General features: G+C 40.9%; 2 protein-coding genes across 2 annotated transcripts in view; one reads left to right on the top strand and one right to left on the bottom strand.

The window, feature by feature from the left end:
* Window positions 1-14,674, top strand: part of SATL1 (spermidine/spermine N1-acetyl transferase like 1) — a 28,283-nt gene extending 13,609 nt beyond the window's left edge. Inside the window, exons 2-5 of the mRNA XM_065410943.1 lie at window positions 10,798-10,919; window positions 11,780-11,881; window positions 12,799-12,839; window positions 14,504-14,674. Coding sequence (XP_065267015.1) covers window positions 10,798-10,919; window positions 11,780-11,881; window positions 12,799-12,839; window positions 14,504-14,674 — 436 coding nt within the window. The remainder of the gene's footprint in view (window positions 1-10,797; window positions 10,920-11,779; window positions 11,882-12,798; window positions 12,840-14,503) is intronic.
* Window positions 14,675-18,380: 3,706 nt separating this feature from the next.
* APOOL (apolipoprotein O like) overlaps window positions 18,381-24,323 on the bottom strand; it is a 53,981-nt gene continuing 48,038 nt past the window's right edge. Inside the window, exons 7-9 of the mRNA XM_065411018.1 lie at window positions 23,287-23,403; window positions 20,370-20,565; window positions 18,381-19,129 (exon numbers count right to left, since the gene is read on the bottom strand). Coding sequence (XP_065267090.1) covers window positions 19,032-19,129; window positions 20,370-20,565; window positions 23,287-23,403 — 411 coding nt within the window. The 3' untranslated portion in view covers window positions 18,381-19,031. The remainder of the gene's footprint in view (window positions 19,130-20,369; window positions 20,566-23,286; window positions 23,404-24,323) is intronic.

Below are 24,323 nucleotides of genomic sequence, written 5' to 3'. Positions count from 1 at the left end.
TCAGTATCACTATTTCTTATATGTAGTTCTCCTGTTTTTTTATGTCTTTCAAACAAGGGAGATTTTGTTTAACAAAAAAATAAAAATGGAATTGTAAAATCACAAAAATTGGAAGGGGGATTTGGGATGGGGTAGTGTATGAAACTACTTCTCTTTTTAAAGTTGACTAGATTTCAAGCTGACAGCCTTTAATGATAAAAAAGTGCTTTACTATTCTGATAAAAAGGTGCTATGTAAGTGTAAAAGTATTATTATGGTCAGATTGTGCTCAGTTTATAGAATAACACATATGCTGCAGTTTTTTCCCCAGTTTCCATAGTGAACTAGAACGTAGCAGATATAGAGCAACAGTTTCTGCCTACCTCACTTGCAGAGCTCACTGCAGGATTGGGGCCTAAGGTAGCATTTTGCATCAAGATCAAAGTTTAGCATAAACCTTAATACTTTGCATAGTATTCTGTAAAGACTGCAACTATTGATGAAACCTCAAACTCCGATTTGTTCATCCGACAGGAACTAGCTGCATATGAAAATATGCCAAATGCAGTAAAATTAACAGAAAAAGGTAAGATTATACTCTAAATAAAAACACCTATGGAAACCTATACATTATACAGTAGAACATCAGAGTTACGAACACTAGAGTTACAAACTGACCAGTCAATCACACACCTCATTTGGAACTAGAAGTACAGAATCAGGCAGCAGCAGAGGAAAAAAAAAAAAACTCCACAAAAAACCCCCAGCAGTACAGTGTTAAACGTAAACTATTAAAAAAAATATATAAAGGGAAAGTTTAAAAAAAAGATTTGTCAAGGTAAGGAAACGGTTTCTGTGCTTGTTTCATTTAAATTAAGATTCAGATGCATTTTTTTCTTCTGCATAGTAAAGTTTCAAAGCTGTAGTAAGTCAATAGTCAGTTGTGAACTTTCAAAAGAACAACCATAACGTTTTGTTGAGTTATGAACAACCTCCATTCCTGAGGTGTTCGTAACTCTGAAGTTCGACTGTATATAAAAGAACTACGTACTGTATATTTTTGAAAGATTATGATGAATATTGCTGTTAGAGGCAATGTGTTATAGTAGTTAGGACATACAGAAAGAACTGAGTTCTATCCCCAACTCTGCCATTGGCTTACTGCTACTTGCAGTTACACTTAGGCTATGTCTACACTAGCGCCTACATTGGCAAAACTTATGTCACACAGGGGTGTGAATATTCCACCCCACTTGAGCGACGTAAGTTACACTGACATAAGCCTGAGTGTGCTATGTCACCAGGAGAGTTTCTCCCGCTGACATAGCTACCGCCATTCATTGGGAGTGGTTTAATTAGGTCAACGGGAGACCTCTCTCCCGTCGGCATAGAGCAGCTACACGAGAAATCTTACAGCAGTGCAGCTGCATCGGTACAGCTGTGCCACTGTAAGCTCTCTACTGTAGACATAGACTCATAGACTTTAAGGTCAGAAGGGACCATTATGATCTTCTAGTCTGACCTCCTGCACAACGCAGGCCACAGAATCTCACCCACCCACTCCTGCAGCAAACCCCTGACCTATGTCTGAGCTATTGAAGTCCTCAACTTGTGGTTTAAAGACTTCAAGGTGCAGAGAATCCTCCAGCAAGTGACCCGTGCCCCACGCTGCAGAGGAAGGTGAAAAACCTCCAGGGCTCTGCCAATCTGCCCTGGAGAAAAATTCCTTCCCTACCCCAAATATGGCGATCAGCTAAACCCTGAGCATGTGGGCAAGACTCACCAGCCAGACACCCATGAAAGAATTCTCTGTAGTAACTCAGATCCCAGCCTATCTAGCGTCCCATCACAGGCCATTGAGCATATTTACCGCTAATAGTCAAAGATCAATTAATTGCCAAAATTAGGCTATCCCATCATACCATCCCCTCCATAAACTTATCAAGCTAAGGCCTGGTCTACACTACGAGTTTAGGTCGACTTTAGCAGCGTTAAATCGAATTAAGCCTGGACACGTTCACACGACGAAGCCCTTTCTTTCGACTTAAAGGGCCCTTCAAACCGGTTTCTTTACTCCACCTCCGACGAGGGGATTAGCGATAAAATCGGCCTTAGCGGGTCGGAATTGGGGTAGTGTGGATGGAATTTGACGTTATTGGCCTCCGGGAGCTATCCCACAGTGCTTCATTGTGACCGCTCTGGACAGCACTCTCAACTCAGATGCACTGACCAGGTAGACAGGAAAAGCCCTGCGAACGTTTGAATTTCATTTCCTGTTTGCCCAGCGTGGAGAGCACAGGTGACCACGCAGAGCTCATCGGCACAGGTAACCGTGATGGAGTCCCAGGATCACAAAAGAGCTCCATCATGGACCGAACGGGAGGTACGGGATCTGCTCGCCATATGGGGAGATGAATCAGTGCTGGCTGAACTCCGTAGCAGTAAACGAAATGGCAAAATATTAGAAAAGGGCCATGAAGGACAGAGGCCATAACAGGGACGCACAGCAGTGCCGTGTGAAAATTAAGGAGCTAAGGCAAGCCTACCACAAAGCCAGAGAGGCAAACGGAAGGTCCGGGGCAGAGCCGCAAACATGCCGCTTCTACGCGGAGCTGCATGCCATGCTAGGGGGTGCAGCCACCACTACTCCAACCGTGTGCTATGACTCCTTCACTGGAGAAACACACAGGGAAGCGGGTTCGGGGTACGAGGAAGATGAGGATGAAGATAATGTAGATAGCTCACAGCAGCAAGGAAGCGGAGAAACCGGTTTCCCCAACAGCCAGGATATGTTTATCACCCTGGACCTGGAACCAGTAACCCCCGAACTCACCCAAGGCGTGCTCCCAGACCCTGATGGCACACAGGGGACCTCTGGTGAGTGTACCTTTTTAAATATTACACATGGTTTAAAAGCGTGTTTAATGATTAATGATTAATTTGCCCTGGCAATCGTGGCCAGTACAGCTACTGGAAAAGTCTGTTAACGTGTATAGGGATGGAGCGGAAATCCTCCAGGGACATCTCCAGAAAGCTCTCCTTCATGTACTCCCAAAGCCTTTGCAAAAGGTTTCTGGGGAGGGCTGCCTTATCCCGTCCGCCATGGTAGGACACTTTACCACGCCAGGCCAGTAGCACGTAGTCTGGAATCATTGCATAACAAAGCATGGCAGCGTATGGTCCCGGTGTTTGATGGCATGCAGACAACATCCATTCCTTATTGCTCTTTGTTATCCTCAGGAGGGTGATATCATTCACGGTCACCTGGTTGAAATGGGGCAATTTTATTAAGGGGACATTCAGAGGTGCCCCTTCCTGCTCTGCTGAACAGAAATGTTCCCCGCTGTTAGCCACACGGTGGGGGGGAGGGGTGAAGTAATCATCCCCGATAATTGGGTGTGTGTGTGTGTGTGTGGGGGGGGGGGGGTTAGTTGGGTTTGTGCTGCTTGTTAACCCGGAAACCGCAGCCCCTACTTTTACATTGCAAACCCATTTTAAATGGCCAACCCAACGGGTGCTTGGTATGGGAAATGAGGGCGCTACTGTTTGAAACCATTCCCACACGTTAAGAAGGTTAAAAAAGCCAAAAGACTGTGGCTTACCATGGCTGCCTGCAAGCCGAAATCTGTTGCCTGGCACTGCGTGAGTGATCTCTCACACCAAACCGGCAGGCCCTCAATATAAGAGGAAAAATGCGACCTTGTAACGAAAGCACATGTGCTGTGTAATGTGAACAGCAAAATTTAACGTGAAAGAGTGTACCCATTGTTCTCTATAATGTGTCTTTTTTAACCACCTCTCCCTTCTCCTCCACCAGCTGCAAATGTTTCTCCTTCACAGAGGCTAGTGAAGATTAGAAGGAGAAAACGGCGGACTCGGGATGATATGTTCACGGAGCTCCAGATGTCCTCCCACGCTGAAAGAGCACAGCAGAATGCGTGGAGGCAGTCAATGTCAGACTACAGAAAAGCACAGTATGAACGAGAGGAGAGGTGGCGGGCTGAATCGCGGGATGAACAGAGCAAGTGGCGGGCTGAAGATGATAGGTGGCGTCAGCTTGCAGACAGAAGGCAAGAGTCGATGCTCCGGCTGCTGGAGCATCAAACTGACATGCTCCAGCGTATGGTTGAGCTGCAGGAAAGGCAGCAGGAGCAGAGACCACCGCTACAGCCCCTGTGTAACCAACAGCCCTCCTCCCCAAGTTCCATAGCCTCCTCACCCAGACGCCCAAGAACACGGTGGGGGGGCCTCCGGCCACCCAGTCACTCCACCCCAGATGATTGCCCGAGCATCAGAAGGCTGGCCTTCAATAAGAGTTAAAGTTTTAAACTGCAGTGTGTCCTTTTCCTTCCCTCCTCCCCCACCCATCCCGGGCTACCTTGGCAATTATCCCCCTAGTTGTGTGATGAATTAATAAAGAATGCATGAATGTGAAGTAACAATGACTTTATTGCCTCTGCAAGCGGTGCTCGAAGGGGGGAGGGGAGGGTGGGGTGGTTGGTTTACAGGGAAGTAGGGTGAACCAGGTGGGGGGGGCGGAAGGTTCATCAAGGAGAAACAAACAGAAGTTTCACACCGTAGCCTGGTCAGTCACAAAACTCGTTTTCAAAGCTTCTCTGATGCGCACCGCGCCCTGCTGTGCTCTTCTAACCGCCCTGGTGTCTGGCTGCACGTAATCAGCGGCCAGGCGATTTGCCTCAACCTCCCACCCCGCCATAAATGTCTCCCCCTTACTCTCACAGATATTGTGGAGCGCACAGCAAGCAGCAATAACAATGGGGATATTCTTTTCGCTGAGGTCTCAGCGAGTCAGTAAGCTGCGCCAGCGCGCTTTTAAACGTCCAAATACACATTCCACCACCATTCGGCACTTGTCAGGACCTATTCAACTACAGGCTGAGCTACTGTCCAGGCTGCCTGTGTACGGCTTCATGAGCCATGGCATTAAGGGGTAGGCTGGGTCCCCAAGGATAACGATAGGCATTTCAACATCCCCAACGGTTATTTTCTGGTCCGGGAAGAAAGTCCCTTCCTCCAGCTTTTGAAACAGACCAGAGTGCCTGAAGACGCGAGCATCATGTACCTTTCCCGGCCATCCCACGTTGATGTTGGTGAAACGTCCCTTGTAATCCACCAGGGCTTGCAGCAGCATTGAAAAGTACCCCTTGCGGTTTATGTACTCGGTGGCTTGGTGCTCCGGTGCCAAGATAGGGATATGGGTTCCGTCTATCGCCCCACCACAGTTTGGGAATCCCATTGCAGCAAAGCCATCCACTATGGCCTGCACGTTTCCCAGAGTCACTACCCTTGATATCACCAGGTCTTTGATTGCCCTGGCAACTTGGATCACAGCAGCCCCCACAGTAGATTTGCCCACTCCAAATTGATTCCCGACTGACCGGTAGCTGTCTGGCGTTGCAAGCTTCCACAGGGCTATCGCCACTCGCTTCTCAACTGTGAGGGCTGCTCTCATCCTGGTATTCTGGCACTTCAGGGCAGGGGAAAGCAAGTCACAAAGTTCCATGAAAGTGCCCTTACGCATGCGAAAGTTTCGCAGCCACTGGGAATCGTCCCACACCTGCAGCACGATGCGGTCCCACCAGTCTGTGCTTGTTTCCCGGGCCCAGAATTGGCGTTCCACGGCATGAACCTGCCCCAGTAACACAATGATTTCCACATTGCTGGGGCCTGTGCCTTGTGAGAGGTCTATGTCCATGTCAATTTCCTCATCACTCTCGTCGCCGCACTGCAATCGCCTCCTCGGCTGGTCCTGGTTTTGCTTTGGCATGTCCTGGCTCTGCATATACTCCAGGACAATGCGCGTGGTGTTCATAGTGCTCATAATTGCCGCGGTGATCTGAGCGGGCTCCATGATCCCAGTGCTAGCTATGGCATCTGGTCTGAAAAAAGGCGCGAAACTAGTATCTGACGGACGGAGGGAGGGAGGGGGGAGTGACGACATGGCGTACAGGTACAGGGAATTAAAATCAACAAAGGTGGCTGTGCATCAGGGAGAAACACAAACAACTGTCACACAGAATGGCCCCCCCCAAAGATTGAACTCAAAACCCTGGGTTTAGCAGGCCGTTGATTTCACGGAGGGAGGGGGAAGCAAATGAATACAGAACAAATCTATTTTTTACATCTTAAGCTGGCAGACGATGGTGCAGCATGACTGATAGCACTCGGCATCTTCTGGGTGCTTGGCAGAAAATACTGGGCGCTTGGCAGAAAATAGCATACTACGACTGATTGCCATCATCGTCAAGACAGTTCGATAGGACTGAGCATGTCTGCCCAGGTGCCCATGATTGACAGCCACTGCAGTACGATGACGACGGATACCAATCGTAATATACCATCTTCTACCAAAAGGCAAGGGGCTGCTGCTGTGTGCAATGCAGCCCCACCTCTGCCAGCCCCACGTCTGCCAGCACCCAGATCGCCAATGAAGGCTACCAGTCATACTGCACCGTCTACTGCCAAAAGGCAATTAGCTGCTGCTGTGTAGCAATGCAGTACCACGTCTGCCGGCACCCAGAGGACATATGGTGACGGTGAGCTGAGCTGAGCGGGCTCCATGCTTGGCGTGGTATGTTGTCTGCACAGGTAACCCAGGTAAAAAGGCACGAATCGATTGTCTACCGTTGCTCTGACGGAGGGGGAGGTGCCTGACGACATGTACTCAGAACCCCCCGCGACACTGTTTTGCATCATTCAGGCATTGGGATCTCAACCCAGAATTCCAATGGGCGGCGGAGACTGCGGGAACTGTGGGATAGCTACCCACAGTGCAACGCTCCGGAAGTCGACGCTAGCCTCGGTACTGTGGACGCAGTCCGCCGACTTAATGCACTTAGAGCATTTTATGTGGGGACACACACAATCGGCTGTATACAACCGATTTCTATAAAACCTGCTTCTATAAATTCGACCTAATTTCATAGTGTAGACATACCCTTAGTCTTTATGCCAGATATGTCTTTTGCCTCCACTGCTCCTCTTGAAAGGCTATTCCAGAACTTCACTCCTCTGATGGTTAGAAACCTTGGTCTAATTTCAAGTCTAAACTTCCTGATGGCCAATTTACATACATTTGTTCTTGTGTCCTCATTGGTACTGAGCTTAAATAATTCCTCTCCCTCCCTGGTATTTATCCCTCTGATATATTTATAGAGAACAATCATATCTCCCCTCAGCCTTCTTTTGGTTAGGCTAAACAAGCCAAGCTCTTTGAGTCTCCTTTCATAAGACAGGTTTTCCATTCCTCAGATCATCCTAGTAGCCCTTCTCTGTACCTGTTCCAGTTTGAATTCATCCTTCTTAAACATGGGAGACCAGAACTGCACACAATATTCCAGATGAGGTCTCACCAGTGCCTTGTATAACGGTACTAACACCTCCTTATCTCTACTGGAAATACCTCGCCTGATGTATCCCAAGACCACATTAGCTTTTTTCACAGCCATATCATGTTGGCGGCTCATAGTCATCCTGTGATCAACCAATACTCCGAGGTCCTTCTCCTCCTCTGTTACTTCCAACTGATGCGTCCCCAGTTTATAACAAAAATTCTTGTTATTAATCCCTAAATGCATGACCTTGCACTTTTCACTATTAAATTTCATCCTATTACTATTACTCCAGTTTACAAGGTCATCCAGATCTTCTTGTAGGATATCCCAGTCCCTCTCTGTATTGGCAATACCTCCCAGTTTCGTGTCATCTGCAAACTTTATTAGCACATTCCCACTTTTTGTGCCAAGGTCAGTAATAAAAAGATTAAATAAGATTGGTCCCAAATCCGATCCCTGAGGAACTCCACTAGTAACCTGCTTCCAGCCTGACACTTCACCTTTCAGTATGACCCGTTGTAGTCTCCCCTTTAACCAGTTCCTTATCCACCTTTCAATTTTCATATTGATCCCCATCTTTTGGTCTGGCACGATCTACCTTTTGTAAAACCATGTTGTATTTTGTCCCAATTACCATTTACCTCAATGTCCTTAACTACTTTCTCCTTCAAAATTTTTTCCAAGACCTTGCATACTACAGATGTCAAACTAACATGCCTGTAGTTACCCGGATCACTTTTTTTCCCTTTCTTAAAAATAGGAACTATGTTAGCAATTCTACAGTCATACGGTACAACCTCTGAGTTTACAGATTCATTAAAAATTCTTGTTAATGGGCTTGCAATTTCATGTGCCAGTTCCTTTAATAGTCTTGGATGAAGATTATCTGGGCCCCCCGATTTAGTCCCATTAAACTGTTCGAGTTTGGCTTCTACCTCAGACGTGGGAATATCTACCTCCATATCCTCATTCCCATTTGTCATCCTACCATTATCCCTAAGCTCCTTATTAGCCTCATTAAAGACTGAGGCAAAGTATTTGTTTAGATATTGGGCCATGCCTAAATTATCCTTAACCTCCACTCCATCCTCAGAAGAGGTGGGACCGCTAAACACTTTCTTTGTTTCTTCTTATTTATATGGCTATAGAACCTTTTACTATTGGTTTTAATTCCCTTTGCAAGGTCCAATTCTACATGGCTTTTGGCCTTTCTCTCTTTATCCCTACATGAACTGACCTCAATAAGGTAGCTTTCCTTGCTGATCCCTCCCATCTTCCAGTCCTTGTAGGCTTTCTGCTTTTTCTTAATCACCTCTCTGAGATGCTTGCTTATCCAGCTTGGTCTACAACTCCTGCCTATGAATTTTTCCCCCTTTCTTGGGATGCAAGCTTCTGATAGTTTTTGCAGCCTTGACTTGAAGTAAATCCAGGCCTCCTCCGCCTTTAGATCCACAAGTTCTTCAGTTCAATCCACTTCCCTAACTAATTCCTTAATTTTTTAAAGTTCGCCCTTTTGAAATCAAAAACCCTAGTCACAGATCTATTTTTGTTTATCCTTCCATTTAGTTTGAACTGAATTAACTCATGATCGCTCAAACCAAGGTTGTCCCCTACAACCATTTCTTCTATGAAGTCCTCACTACACATCAAAACCAAATCTAAAATGGCATCCCCTATTGTTGGTTCAGCAACTACTTGGTGAAGGAATCCATCAGCTATCGAATCCAGGAAAATCTGAGCCCTATTATTACTACTAGCACTTGTCCTCCAGTCTATATCTGGAAAGTTAAAGTCTCCCATGATCACACAACTCCCATTAGTATTTACTTCATTAAAAACATTAAAGAGGTCTCTATCCATATCCAAATCGGATCCCAGAGGTCTATAGCACACCCCAAACACTATCCCAGGGGAGACTCTAGTAGCTTTCTTCCCCAATGTGATTTTTGCCCAGACTCTGTCTTATCCATTCCATCACTTCTTATTTCTTTACAGTCTACCTCATCATTGATATACAATGCTACTCCACCACCTTTGCCTTTATTTCTATCTTTCCTAAACAGCACATACCCTTCAATACCTGTACTCCAGTCGTGACTACTATTCCAGCATGTTTCTGTTATCCCTATAATATCTGGTTTCACTTCCTGCACCAATAGCTCTAGTTCCTACATTTTGTTACCTAGGCTCCTCGCATTAGTGTACAAACATCTTAATTCTTGCTGTTTGGCTTCTCTCACATTCTTTACCCAATTAGGCACAGACATTCTACCGCCAGTATCACCTATTAGACTGGTATCTACACTACCCTTCCTCTTTATGTCCATAGCTTTAGAATCACACAGTTTGTCTCCTCATCTTAATGGAGAAAAACACTTACCTCATTTAAAAGCTGCGAGATCTTCAGCTGCAAGATTCTTAAAAGTGCTGCATAAGTGTAAAGTATTTTATCCCTTTCACATACTTTTCTTCTTGCAATTGGCTTTGTTTCCTGTCAGGTTCTGTACTGAATTTGTACCCTGAGAGAACTGTAAATAAAAATTGAATGCTAACTTTTAAAACACAGAAATTTAAGTTTTATGTTGTGTGACAAATGGCATTTCTTCATCTGCCTCGGCCTAGTTATTTCTGGCTTTGATTAAAGGAGAGGACAGCAAACTAGGGTCCTGATCTTGTAGTCTTTACTCATGTGAGGAGTTGTACTGAAATCAGCAGGAATACTCATGTGAGCAAGGGTTGCAGGATCAGTCCCTTCAACATTGTTATCACTGGTTTAGGAAAATTTCTTCCAACTTAGTTGCTAACTGAAACATTAGGTGAAATAATCAAACTACTTAAAGCTCCAGTTCCAGATCAAAAGTGAAGTGCAAAAATTGAGTTTTTATATTTAACACTTTACTGCTCTAAACAAACTACCCAAAATCATGACCCTTGAATGCTTCTTTGAAGCACTGTTGCAGCAGAGTTGGAACTGCTCATCGTGGGCCTGATCCAAAGCCCACTGAAATCAACAGAAAGAATCCTATTGCCTTCAATAGGTTTTGGATCAGGCCTCGTGGAAGGGCCAGTTCAGCTGTAAATGATGGTTTCTCATGTGTATGTTTTGATAGTTCAAGAGCAGACACATTTTAGTACTATCCCCCCCAAATATTGATGTTTGAACATTTTCCATTTCACAACCTTTAATTTTTCTTTAGCTTTATGCTTTTTTATTAAAGATTATTGCAAATACAATCTAGTGCATTAATATCTTGACTCATGCTCCTAAATAGCTTTTATTCTCACCCTACCATACCTATTTCTTTTTCCTCTTATTCCAATCTACCCCTTTTGAACACTCCATGCATTCTTCTGGAAAAGGCTGATGGACTGTAATTGTACAACCATCAATAACTATTTGCAAGTACTCCCTCAAATGGAAAGCTACTTTACAAATATTCTTATTTACTCTTTTTTAATGCAGTAAGCCTGCCATTAACTCAAAGGTTTTAATTTTAATTTTAGACTTGCTTGAAGATGGCTTTGGAGAACATCCTTTCTACCACTGTCTAATAGCAGAGGTGCCAAAGGAGGGACAAACAGGAAGTAAGCTAAACATATTTCAAATATTTATCTATTGATTACCTCTAGCAATCCCTGATTACACAAAGAATGACATAAGGGATAACAAGACTGAGAAGGCTGAGGTTGTCTGAAGCTCCAATATGGACCCATTAGCTGACCACAGCAAGGGAACTTCATGGATTTTTCTTTTAGATATTTTAATAAAAAGTTCACTGCCATCAATGGATGAATGAACAGAGACTGAATTATCTTCTCTATCTAAAAGGTGTTCCCTGACGGTCATTGTTGAGACACAATGGTGATGTGATGTTCATCCATAATGCACATTCCACTTTGTCGTTCTTTAGAGATTGACAGGTGTGCCAGTTAGTGGAACTAATTCTGTGGATATGATCAAATGATAATAGAGATTAGACTATTGTTAGTAAGGCAAATAAATTTAATCTGAAACCAGTTCCTTATGCAGAACCCCTTTGCCCAGTACCTCCAGATAATTTTAATGCTTTTGATAATACATTCTGCCTTCTTGATTACACCTTAGTATCAGCAAGTATCTGAGGTTTTCTTCCTAATAGCGAAGATTTCACAAGTGTCTTCTGCGTGAAAAATACCCAAGACTTTAAAAAAACCCTGCAGTTTGGAGTGCATGTCTTTCGATATTACTAAAACAAATATTGGCTTTGTGGTGCTTGTTTGGTCTGAAATCTATATTTGCTGCATTTTAAGATGATTCAGTACACAGGAATTTTCACTGAGCACTACCTGTGTTTATATCAAAAGTTTCCTTAAAAGGTTGAAGGATAGCTATAAAATAATCATATTGATATTATACTTTACATAAGCTAGCCAGTTATTTCACTTTTTATGTTCTTTCTTTTCAGGTAGTTGCATTGTAGGCTATGCTATGTATTACTTTACATATGACCCTTGGATTGGCAAGTTACTTTACCTGGAAGACTTCTATGTCATGGAACCATATAGAGGTAATAAATAAACAAACAAACAAACAAGCCTCACTCTTGATAAAAACAACAAATAATTACTCGTTTACTCTTTCAGTATGAATTAGCTTCCAGCTTTCTCTTTCCATACTTCTAGGCAATACTGAATAAATATCCTGCAAGTTTTATAAGTGAACAAAGCATGAATGTGTTTCCAACCATTAGAGGACTTTGTCTTCTGAAACATAATATACTTGAACACTATTATTAATACATTCTGTGCATGATTTTGAGAACTCTTCCAAGAAATTATGTTGCAGAATTTTGAAACTTTAAAGGTGAAGCTAATATTGTTTTCTAATGTCAGTGAAATAGGTATATTTTAATTTCTAATCATGTTTAAAAGTAACTTTTAATGTCTTTAAATTTAATTTAATAAAAGGATCAAGAACTTGACCTGCAATAGAAGTGATATTGACACAAAATATAAAATAATTAACTTTTTAAAAAATTTCCCATGTTAACCCTTTATTTTAAGTACTTATGAAGGTGCTAAAATATATCACAATTACAAATAAAAAAAAAATCAACAAATTTAAACAAATTCCAAAATTTCATAATAGTACAAGTAATCTCAAATGAAAATATATTTTATGCAATAGTTTAAAAGTAGTACTACTTCACTGTAAATCAACATTTCCTTATGATCCAGTCAAAACACACATAACTTAGTTCAATATATTTATATTATATAAATTAAATCTATAATGATACAAAATGTATATTCTCACTTCCAATGACCTTATTAGAAAAGTAATTTTATTTTCTATATAAAAGTTACATTCATTTGAATTTCCCGTTAAATATTTTAAATGTGCAACTACAATTTCATAAAAATACATCTTGCTATGAAACTGTGTGTGTGTACTGATATTTTTAATGTTTGCACTATTCAATAGGCTTGGGCATTGGCTCGGAAATCTTAAAGACATTAAGCCAGGTATGTATCATTTAAAACAAAGATTTACAAACACTGCATAATTTTAATGGTCATTTTCTAACCTATGACAGTGTAAGATTTTGATTCATAATTTCTCTGTACAGTATGCTTACTATATGAGATGAATTAATGTAACACAAACATGTAGACTTGTTTTCATATAGATTTCTTTTCCTGCCAATGCAAGTCTGTTCTGGACTCTGTAAATGGACTCTTAAAGCAGTGGGCCTTCTACATCTTCTACAGGGAGATTTTCCCTTAACTTAATACTCTCACAGTTCAGTTAGGAGAATCCTTCTGATATTTTGCTTAAGTTTCCCTATGCTCAATTTCATATTGTTATATACTCTGTTGTACCTCTTTAGAAACACAGTAATTCTTCTCTGACCTTCATACTTACTTTCAAATAATTAGGGGGAAAATCTTACCCCCTGCTCAGTGTGTAAAAATATCCCAGTAGTCATCAGAGCTTGTGTGATTATGCTGGAGTACAAGAACCCTTCAAGGTGTCTCCATTTATTGTGTTCCAATGATCTGGTCTGCAGAACGAGGGGTCTTAGATATGTGTCTAAAGAGGAGACTAGGCAGAGTTTAATGGGTAAACTAAGCATTCCTGTGGAAATCAGCAGAGCAGCTGCAGCCTTCCTATTGCAGTAATAGATGTGGATACGCTCCAAGGCTTATGTTGGAATATGTCCCTACACTAACTAGGAGCAAGCCTCCCAGCCTGGGTAGACATGCTTGTGCTAGTGGGGCTTGCACTAGTGTGCTAAAAATAGCTGTGTGGATGTTGCAGCACCAGTGACTAGCCTGAGCCTTCACCAGTGCTTCAACATCCACACAGCTATTTTTGGCACACTAGCACAAGCCCCACTAGCACAAGCATGTCTACCCAGGCTGGGAGGCTTGCTCCAAGCTGTCATGTAGATATACCCTTGGAGTCACCATCCCTGGCCGCCTGAGAATCCCTCTGCCAAGCCCATATACTAGTGTATTGCAGAGTTTCCAGAAATTTGGCCGTAGACTAGTTACACTGCCTTTTCCCCCCCTCAGTTTAACTAAGGGCTTGTCTATACTTACGCGCTGGTTCGGCGGCAGGCAATCGAACTTCTGGGTTCGATTTATCGCGTCGTCTGGACACGATAAATCGAACCCAGAAGTGCTCGCCGTCGACTCCGGTAATCCTGCTCGGCGCGAGGAGTACGCGGAGTCGACGGGGGAGCCTGCCTGCCGCGTCTGGACCGCGGTAAGTTCGAACTAAGGTACGTCGACTTCAGCTACGTTATTCACGTAGCTGAAGTTGCGTACCTTAGTTCGAATTGGGGGGTTAGTGTAGACCAGGCCTAAGAGTGATCTAATCTAGCAGGCAACTTGCTTGTTCATCCTGTGAATGTCATGATGACAAAAGAGGGTAAGACATCTCTGCGGAGAATTTTGGCACAAATTGTTGCTATTTTCTTGAGTTCATCACGATACCATGTACAAAAAGGGACTAGCTTGTTAGAGAACATGAACTGCTCTGGCATCTGCTGTATGTGCAGTGGCCTTTTGAAATGGTACCACTGGAGATTGCTCTATTTGTAGATGAATATCCGAACTAGTATTGGAGAAGGCATTCCAAAATAATGCCTTGCAAGTAATACAGAATGTTTACTTTTCAACAGATAGCAATCAAAACAAACTGTAGCTGCATGCATTTCCTTGTAGTCATTTGGAACAAGCCATCTATAGAGTACTATGTGAGACGTGGAGCTTTAGACCTTTCCACTGAAGAGGGCTGGCATCTCTTCAGATTTGACAAAGAGAATCTTCTCAGAATGGCATCTGGAGAATGAAGGAAATTCCCATTCACCATTCCAAGATTTGTGAGAGATTAGATTATTAATCTGCAATATGTTTGTCCTGCTTTCAGTTCTGCGCAATAGAACATCTGCTGCTTACACCCTGGAGTTCCAGTTTGTTATGAATTTAACAAGATTAATCAAGTTTATGTAACTGCTTTGTTTTATGACCAGCAGCCTTTATTACTATTAGGTACTATTAGAGTTACTAAAGTTTCTTTCATCGTTTGTTACATAACTGAACACTATTCAAGGAGACCCCATGTTTTATCTCCCCCAGTCACATTAACAAATAGATGTATGTTAAAAAGTGTTACTGTATTGTATGCATTGTATCACAAGCTGATTTATATTTAAAGTAATCCTGCCTGCTACAAAAATAAGTCTTATGTTACTAACCTTTTCCACGATGTGACATTATCAGTATGATGAATGATTGTGTCCTCATCTTTCAGGCAGATAGTAGCCAATCAGGATTAGAATTTTTCACCTAGTTCTTCCTCATCTCGGGAGTGCAAGTAGGCATTCCCTGTTAATGAGCAATGTAGCTGGAGAATATGATCATCATCTAAGCTAGTCACTTTGTCTGAGACTGGTCATTCACTGTGGCATTCATAGGCAGTTTTCATATTGGTGTTGCTACATCACAGAGAGCAAGGTGAGACACATTTTTTTTTTCTTGTGATGCTGGTGCTACCATTAATGAATGATGACTGGATCCAGCTACCAGGGAGGAAGGAGTAACTAAGGAGAAGTTAAGATAGACTAGGCTAAAGTGACAAGAGGAGAAGGGGACCATGAAGAGCCTATTAAGATGATCAAACCTCCTGAAGATAGCCTCTTTAAAACTGCTGAGGAAGAACCCCTATCGGAACTTGCTGATCAAAGACCTCTTCAGCAGATGTAAATCCAGCCAGTACTGTCTCAAACAGGTAGCAGCATGGAAAAGCTCCTCAACTAAGGCCTCCCCCAACTCTGCCCAGGACATGGCCACAGTTAGGATACAGTGAGCTCAAAGCTCCTCTGGGGTAAGAAGTGAGGCATGGAAGGGAGCTGAAGTGCTGCATGCAAGTTTGGATCCTACAGAAAAAGATATATTTACACACGTTCTCCTCTTTATGAGCCCCTCCGAACAGCATGAACATAGACCTGGATTTGGGGAATATTTTAGATGAGGAAATGCGTACCTCAAGCTCTAGGGGGATCCAGGGAATGCCACCACACCAAGTCTGGTCTTGGGGTCATGGCAGAAGTTGGGAAGCAAGATCTCTTTGCTAAGGATGAAGGCTGAGAGGCCACCTTGAGGAGAAAACAGGGGTACATTCAGAGAATTAGTTTCCCCTTGTAGAAGATTACATATGAGGGATTGCAAGCTACACGTGCAAGTTTCCTGACTCTTTGGGCTGAGAGCATGACAACCATAAAGGCCACTTTCCTTGTCAGGAAAACCACTCAGAATGGTAAAGTTGTGTTCCAACAGGTCAGAGTAGATGATCTATGGAGGGGAACTGTAGACTTTAAAGTAGGAGACTGCTTTCAGGAACCTGGCTAACAGAGGGTTGGACCCCACTGGGAACCCTTCGATGGAACTTCTGAGGCCATTGCAGGAGGAGGCCTGGACCCTAGGGCAGCTAGTAGAGAACCTTTTGTCAAACCCATTCTGAAAGAATTCCTGATTGGAAGGGATATTGGATTTCCTGGTCAAGATCCCAAGGGATATGCAATACTAGGAAAAAGACAGACCATACAGCTATAATAAGCAGACATACCACTCTTCTTTCAGGAATAGATGAGGCAACACAAAACCAGTTGGAAATCCCTAGCTTTGAGGAGGGAGTATTTATTAAGCGGACCCATCTCAGCCACTCTGTGGCTATGACAACAGGAAGACATTGATTTCTTTCTGCTTTTTCCCTTTTACCTAATTCTACAAAACACTCAGATAATTCTTTTACAATTGGATAATGCATTGAGTTTAGTAGGAAAGACAAGACTTTAAATTGGTCAGTGCAGATGACAAAAGCTAAGAAAACTGCTGGAACCTGAAGATTTACCATATTCAGGTTTTAATAAAGTTTTATAAACATACAGCTTTTTCCCTGAAAACACACAGACTTCAAGGTTCTCTTTCTAAAACACTTCTGTAAGCATTATTTTATGGTTTCTGAATGAATCATGGAATTGTAATAAGATCAGTGTCTGTCTTGGCAAGAATCAAATTCAGAAACTTCAATAACTGCACATTAGTACTCTGCATCTTGGGCTCCAACACTATATCACTGAACTTCAGTTTAGGATTCCCAATTTCTTTTAAGATATTCTTAGTTTATTTTAAAATAAGATTTGTAGAGAAAAGGCAATCTGTAATTCTTTGTGTTCGCTTACCACTTTTTCATAACCAAAAGTATTAAGAAGTGAATAATGGTTAACTGTGTAGAATCTAAATGCAACTTCTTTCCGCACAAGCCATTGATTTGATTCATGCTAAACTTTCAAAGTGTCTTTTGTGTGTGTGTTACATGGTATTTGGGGACATAAGCATATGACTCCCAGTGACACTAATGGATATCTTGTGGCTAAATCACTATCTCTTTAAAAATTTACCTCTAAGTTTCACATAGAAAATTGAACTGCATTTCTAGCATGCTTCTAATCTATTATTTCCCTCATTTAGGTGAGATTCAATTTCAGAAGAACAATAATATCTTGTATTGTCCCACTGTTGTAGACTCTTAGAGCGCAAGCATGCAAAGTCACATGAATAACTTTATGACTTTGAGTAGTCCCAATAAATTCATCTGATCCTTGCCTAGCCTGATATTGAAATCACTACACTTTCATGTTGGATTCAATGGGAATACTCAGGCTATGTAAATTATGCACACAAAACAGTTTGCAGGATTGAGACCTTAGTCACTTAACAGGAACTCAGTATTTTAGGTGTTTTTGTTTTCTTTACTGAAACAGCCATGTTTGTTTAAAAAGAGGCTGCTAGCCATAGGCACAATTTTTTTTTACATTTTTTTAACTGTATGTTGATACTAAACTGTTGACACATGTGACATTGGCATAACTACTAATAACTACTTCAAGAGGCAAAGAATTGTGTATATGTTCTGCTCCATAAATGATAGCAATAACTGTATTGTGCCAGAACATGCTATTCTTCATAAGTCAAACAAACAGTCCTTAAAAAGGATTTCCATTTTGTCTCAAAGCACTTTATCATATCAAAATTTTACCAGAATGAAAAATTGACTCTAAATATTTGCTCATTCTTACGTTCACAGAAATCCCATTGAAGTCAATGGGCTCTGGGTATGCATGCTTCAAAACAGACTGTGGACCTTGGTTTTATCCCTACTAACCTCCACAACTTTTTATTCTTTTTTTAAGCGAAGCTGTGAGAGCAATTTCATCCAATAGTATAACTGCCTGTTTTAACCTCTGTGTCACTAAAACGCCCAACTTTCCTGCCATAATTTGCTAATATATTCCACATTAGCACAAACAGTACCAGTAACATGGGTTAGAGTTGATGGAGCTGAAAAGTAACTTAATAAATATCAGTCTATGTTATTAAAGGTTGACTGAAAACTAATGTGTGGTCTACAAGGGATGCTTTGAAGACTAGCTCCAATTTTTCCTTTTCACTTTAAATGTTACTTTTAAATCAGGAAAGCTACACACATACAGAACAAAATTTATTTTCTATTCTAGTTACCTCGGTGGAACAGGTTAACAGCAGTGATTTTTACAAAAGGAGTTAGCTTACATAAATCTTAAAGCAACTGAATTTGAGAGAGTACAACAATCACAGCTGGTTTCTTTTATATTATGAGTGCTCAGACTAATAAGATACTTGAGCCAACATGGATGCCAAATGCTATCATTTGCCCATAACATTCCAGAGCTGGAAGTGAGTGAGAAGGGGGACAACAATCAAAAGATGACCAGATTACTCTTTTACTGCCTTTGAACAACTAAGGAGCTGAAGGACAGAAATACATTTACACTTTCAAACCATCCCTTATAAAGGTGATTTATGTTTATTAACAACTTGACACTGACAATCCTGATACACCCCATTGCAAGCACATATTGAGAGAAATATAATTCTCAGTGTCAAACACCTAATTATTGTTCAAAGAAATTAAAATATTTAATTGCTTATAGGTAGTAAGAAACAGTACCCAGTAAACAACAAGGACAAAGCAGATTGACTGTACATATTGGGATTTAAGAAAATACCTGATTAAATTATACCACATTCGGTACAATCATACATTGCATAATCCTTCCATTTTTCTTTGCTATTGTTAGTACTTCCCAATATTTGTAAATTGGTGCCTTAGCTTCTAGTACTGTACATATCCACATCCTCTGGGCTGGACTGACCATGGTCCATAAGCCTGGGGTCAAGCTTAAATTTTGTTGTCTTCACTACATCTGTTAAAGATATTAAAATGAAATAAAATGATAAAGGCATAAAAGCTTTTTTTTAAAAAATGCTTATTCAGAAGTTATACATATTGATAGTGTGAAAATTCAAGCATTAAAATAAAGTGCTCTACTGTTATAAATTAATTGTAAATTACATTAGTGGGAATAATGCAGGCAAGTTGTTGCCACGCAGTGAAAATCACAGGAAGGAAGAAAAACATTTGAAAGATCTCCAGTCTCTTACAAACTCATCACTAAATTGTTTTCACAATTACCAAGTAATCTATGACAGTGTATTTGCTTCATGAAAAAAGGATCACAACCAAGTCTGGCTGAAAAATGCTGGAAAGACTTTGGGGTGAGCTAAACTTGATTTGACAAGGGTTTGTGTGTGTATGTGTGTGTGTGTGTGTGTTAATGAAATCTAGGCTCTAGATTGCGTGTTAGGATTTTGTTTTATATGTAACCATTTGTCTCCAATATTTCTACTTGCTATCACTTGAATCTTTGCTCTTTGTTAAATAAACGTCTTGTGTTTACCATAAACATATCTAAGTGCTGTGTGTTAAGCAGAGCTCTGATAGGGTATAACTGGTAAACTGGGTGTACTGTTCCTTTGGGAGCAGAGGATTCTGTAAGTATCCACTGGGCCAGGGGATGGGCATTTCAGGGAGATGCTCGGAGGACTCAGAGATTGGAGTGTGCCCATCATTAACCTGTAAAGAAAGAGCCCCTAGACAGATGGCTGATCACCTGGTGCTGGATCTCCTCTTTGTTTCCAGCTGCTTTTACAGATACCTAGATATTTCACTACAAGAGAACCAGGATGTCTGTAAAAGCAACGGGAAACAAGGAGAAGCCACACTAGTTGCCTTCACAAGTAAGCTGATGTTACATATGAGGAAACAGATGTTACCTTCAAGCAATATTATCTTTTTACAAAAGCAAATGCTGCAGTTTCCATAGAGAAGATGTGCAACTGACAGCAAGAAGGGTCCACGTGATTGGGAATGGGAAGGTAAGTGGTCCATAATACATATTTATTCTTTATTGAGGTGTGGTCCACATTGTGGGACCTATCACCTCTTTGGGCTCTTGATATAGCATACTAAATTTTATGGAGTTTACCACATTAGAAAGCTAAATTTGACAAGCCTGCTAGAGTTGCTTTTTAAAAAAAGAACAATGAAAATAACATTAAATAATTCACAATTCACTGCAGTTGATGCTAATTTACGTTTCGTACCTGAAATGACATTTGGCACTTTTATTTCTGCTGGCAAAGGCACCAGAGCTTTTGAACTCTGAATCTTCATTACAGGAGAATCTGTTACAGCAAGTGTTTTTGACTTAACCTCAGATTCAGGGGTTGTTTTTTTAATCTCTGGACTTTTATCGTCTCCCACAGCTGGTTCCGGAACTTGTTGCAGATGTGAACCAGGCTAAATTACAAATGAACCAACCAAACAAAACAGAACAATATTTATGTGTATGTTTATTATATTGTTGATAAAGGAAATTACAAAAGAGCTGTCACATTTTAATAAAGTATTTCCAGATATGCATTGTGTGTGTACAAAGTTTCATACTGGATACACAGAAATATGCCAGAAGAAATTAGTGTACCATATGCCTCAGTTCACTTCATGTTAGATTCAAATAATTGACAATATTCCCTGATGATGTTGAGGATGTTTGCATAAAATGGGCACCACAATAAGGGTACAGAAGATGCATTTCTGAATACTATCAAGATACAAGGAACTTCAATTTGTATGTCTGGAAGCTTGTTTAATGGTTAATGAATAATACTACTAAGTTTTGATATACTGCTTTTCATCCAAGGCACTCAAAAGACTTTACAAAGAAGGGTACAGGTCATTATCCCCTTTTACAGATGGGGAAACTGAAGCACAGAACAAGGTTAAAGCAACAGGTGCATTTACAGAATTGCCAGCCTTACCAAAGTTATTAAGAGACTTGGAGTTTGAATTATCACTAACCACTTAGTTATCTTGATCTAACAAACCTCCTGCAGATTATTCTTGATTAGTGATGAGCAACTGTTTAGTTTAGGGGCAGGTCTGCACTACGCCAGGGATTGATGCTCTGAGATCGATCCACCGGCGGTCGATTTAGCGGGTCTAGTAAAGACCCGCCAAATCGACTGTAGATCGCTCTCCAGTCAACCCCAGTACTCTACCCCCGATAAGAAGAGTAAGGTAAGTCGATGGTAGATTTTCTCCCGTCGACCCCCCCGTGGTGTAGACCTCGCGGTAACTCGACCTAAGGTACGTCGACTCCAGCTACGTTATTCACGTAGCTGGAGTTGCGTAGTGTAGGTCGACTTACCGCGGTAGTGTAGACATAGCCTAGGAAACAACAGACTTTATTTAGCAAAACTCTGACAGTTTATAATTCTTCTTACCACGCCAGTTCTTATTTCCCTAACAGTTTCTCATTATTCAACTGAAATAAAATATGCTTCAGTCAGAATTCTGTTCATGGTTGTCAATGGAAATAAAACTGAGGATTAACAAAAATGTCAAAAATATATCAGTGTTTTAATAGATATATCAAAATATTTGTTTGCTGGAGTAAACCGAAATATTTAATTTCTAATCGATTAAACATTAAACTGTATTTCCATATAGTGCTTCGATGCCTCATGGAAGTTGTACTTTGGGCATTTTGTGCCCTCACTTTCTCCTACTGGCTTGGCTCTCTAACCATCTGAAGAAGTGGGATTTTTACCCACAAAAACTTATGCCCAAATAAATCTGTTAGTCTTTAAGGTGCCACCGGACTCCTCGTTGTTTTTGTGGATACAGACTAACACGGCTACCCCTCTGATACTTGTTAACCAGACTTCATCTTCCATGATGCAGTGTGGTCTCCTCCTCTGACTGAGCCGTGTGGTGCATCAGCGGAAATGTAGTCTGGCCAGTGAGCTGGGTGCACTGCAGAAAATGGAGCACGAGATGTCCAAAACTATAAGTTTCCGGTGTCTGTGTTCTCATAGGGAAATGCAGTTTCACGTTGAACTGATTCAAAATGTTTTGTTTCTATCAAAAATGCTGAAATGAAATATTTCACCATTTCTGAATCAAAAATTTGTTTTTAACTTTCCGTTTGCAAAAAATATTGCTTTCAACTTTTCATCCTAATACAGGATTTTTTCTTTTTTTTAAAATGTTGAAATATTAGCATTTCCCTCGGGATAGAAATTCCAATATTTGCTCATATCTAATTATTTATTAATTATTATTATTCAGATATACAGCCATATTCTCATAAGATTTTTTAAATTGTAAACTGGCATTCAGAACACTCATGTTTCCAAACTAGAGTAAGTCAAATTCATGAATACCTGGAATCATCATAACCAATGGAAAATCTATATATTTTTTATTCAGTAAAATGAAATGTCCTATTTACACTTTTTAATCACAATAAAATAGGTATTTTCTGGCCAGCGCCACTTGATAGGTATCCACATGCTAAAAAGCATCACATTTTTCATAAATTAGTGATATCAACAGAGGCGCCAAGGACTTATCCTGCAAACATTTACACGTGTTCTTAACTAGGTTACCATGAGTAGTCCTACTGAAATCAATGAGGCCACTCATAGATAGAAAAGATAAGCATGTCTAAGTGTTTGCAGGTCCATGGCCTGAATAAGGAAAATGAACTATCTTCTTATGGTTGCATCTCCAGATCAAGGAGGCGTATTAAAAAGGCAGTGGAGGGAAGCTCACCTAGCTGTTGTGCATGCTGAATATGTTGTATAAGTAAACAGATCTCAAGGTCTATCAATCTGGGATTTGTCACAAACACTACATTCAAACAAAATTAAAAAAACCCAACACTTCTACTGTAAGCTCTTTGGGGCAGGGACTGTCTTTTTGTTCTGTGTTTGTACAGCACCTAGCACAATGGAATCCTGGTCCAGGACTGGGATTCCTAGGTGCTACAAGAATACAAATAATAAATAACAATAGCAATAAAATGAGGACCTTTGTGCCTCAGAATACACTTCATTGTGATATTAAATAGTATCAACAAATACACCTGTATCTTTTTGTTTAAATTTGCATTTCAAAAACCAATCCAAGGTATTGAACTGAATGACTAACTGATCATTCTTTGGAAAAACATACCTTGGAATCTTCTTTCTGTGTGAGTAGCACTTCTTTCATAGAGGAGTTTTTTGTCCATAGTGATCCTATTGCTTCATAGGTTTGATGGCTTGCAGCATATACTTTTTTCCCTGTTATCTAATTTAATTAATTAGTTAAAATGTATTATTTTAACAAAAAGCTTTAAAAATGGTAGGGTTCACAGAACATTTCAAGTAAAGCAAATATTCTCCTTTAATAAACTGTATATTCGCTCCAATACTGGAAGACAGAATATCTGCATTTCACAAATTTGATGCATCTCAGATCTCCCCCCACTCCCAATCTTATATTATAAATCATGTTTAAATTGGTATTGTAAATCTGCTACAGTGCATCCATTTACACAAAATGGATTTAAAACTTAACCAGGGAATAGTGGTTTGAATAAATGAATGCACTGGAGGCTGGAACAGCAAGAAAAGTCAGACATATCATATGCTACAAACTTGAAACAAAAATGTGACTCATTTTAGCTAGATTCTTTTCATTCATGCAAAGACAATCATAGCAAAATTTATGCCCGGTTAAAACAAATCCCATGGTGAGGAAAGATACAACCAAGAAATAAAAGGACCTGACTGAAATTAGCAAACGTTGCTGTTTTGCTTCACAAAGGTCTGAATTTGTAAATTCTTATTCAGCCTGTAATTATTCAAACTGTGTCAGGTTGCAATAACATCTGTGAAGTGGCTCTGTAGATAAGCTGCAGCCAGGGAGGATTCTATTTCCTCATTCACAGAGAACTATGCACAACATTCTGGTACTATGGTTATGTATACAGTGTCCTGCCATTCGGACTATAAGAGCGTAAATAGCAGTGTGCACCAAAGTGCTGTGCTGAAACTCCCCCGTGTGGTCACTGCGTGTGCAAACTAAAAGGTTCTTTGTTTGCATTAACATAGTCTTGTCTAAAGAGGACTACATTTATGCAAACTAGGAACATTTTAGTTCACGCCTACAGCATCCACACAGGGGAATCACAGTGCAGCACTTTGGTGCACACTGCTATTCACACC

Source organism: Emys orbicularis, chromosome 9 (genome assembly GCF_028017835.1).
Source record: "Emys orbicularis isolate rEmyOrb1 chromosome 9, rEmyOrb1.hap1, whole genome shotgun sequence".
Classification (NCBI taxonomy): domain Eukaryota; kingdom Metazoa; phylum Chordata; order Testudines; family Emydidae; genus Emys; species Emys orbicularis.
The sequence above is the reverse complement of the archived record's forward strand: the minus strand, read 5'-3'. Positions and strand labels throughout refer to the sequence as shown.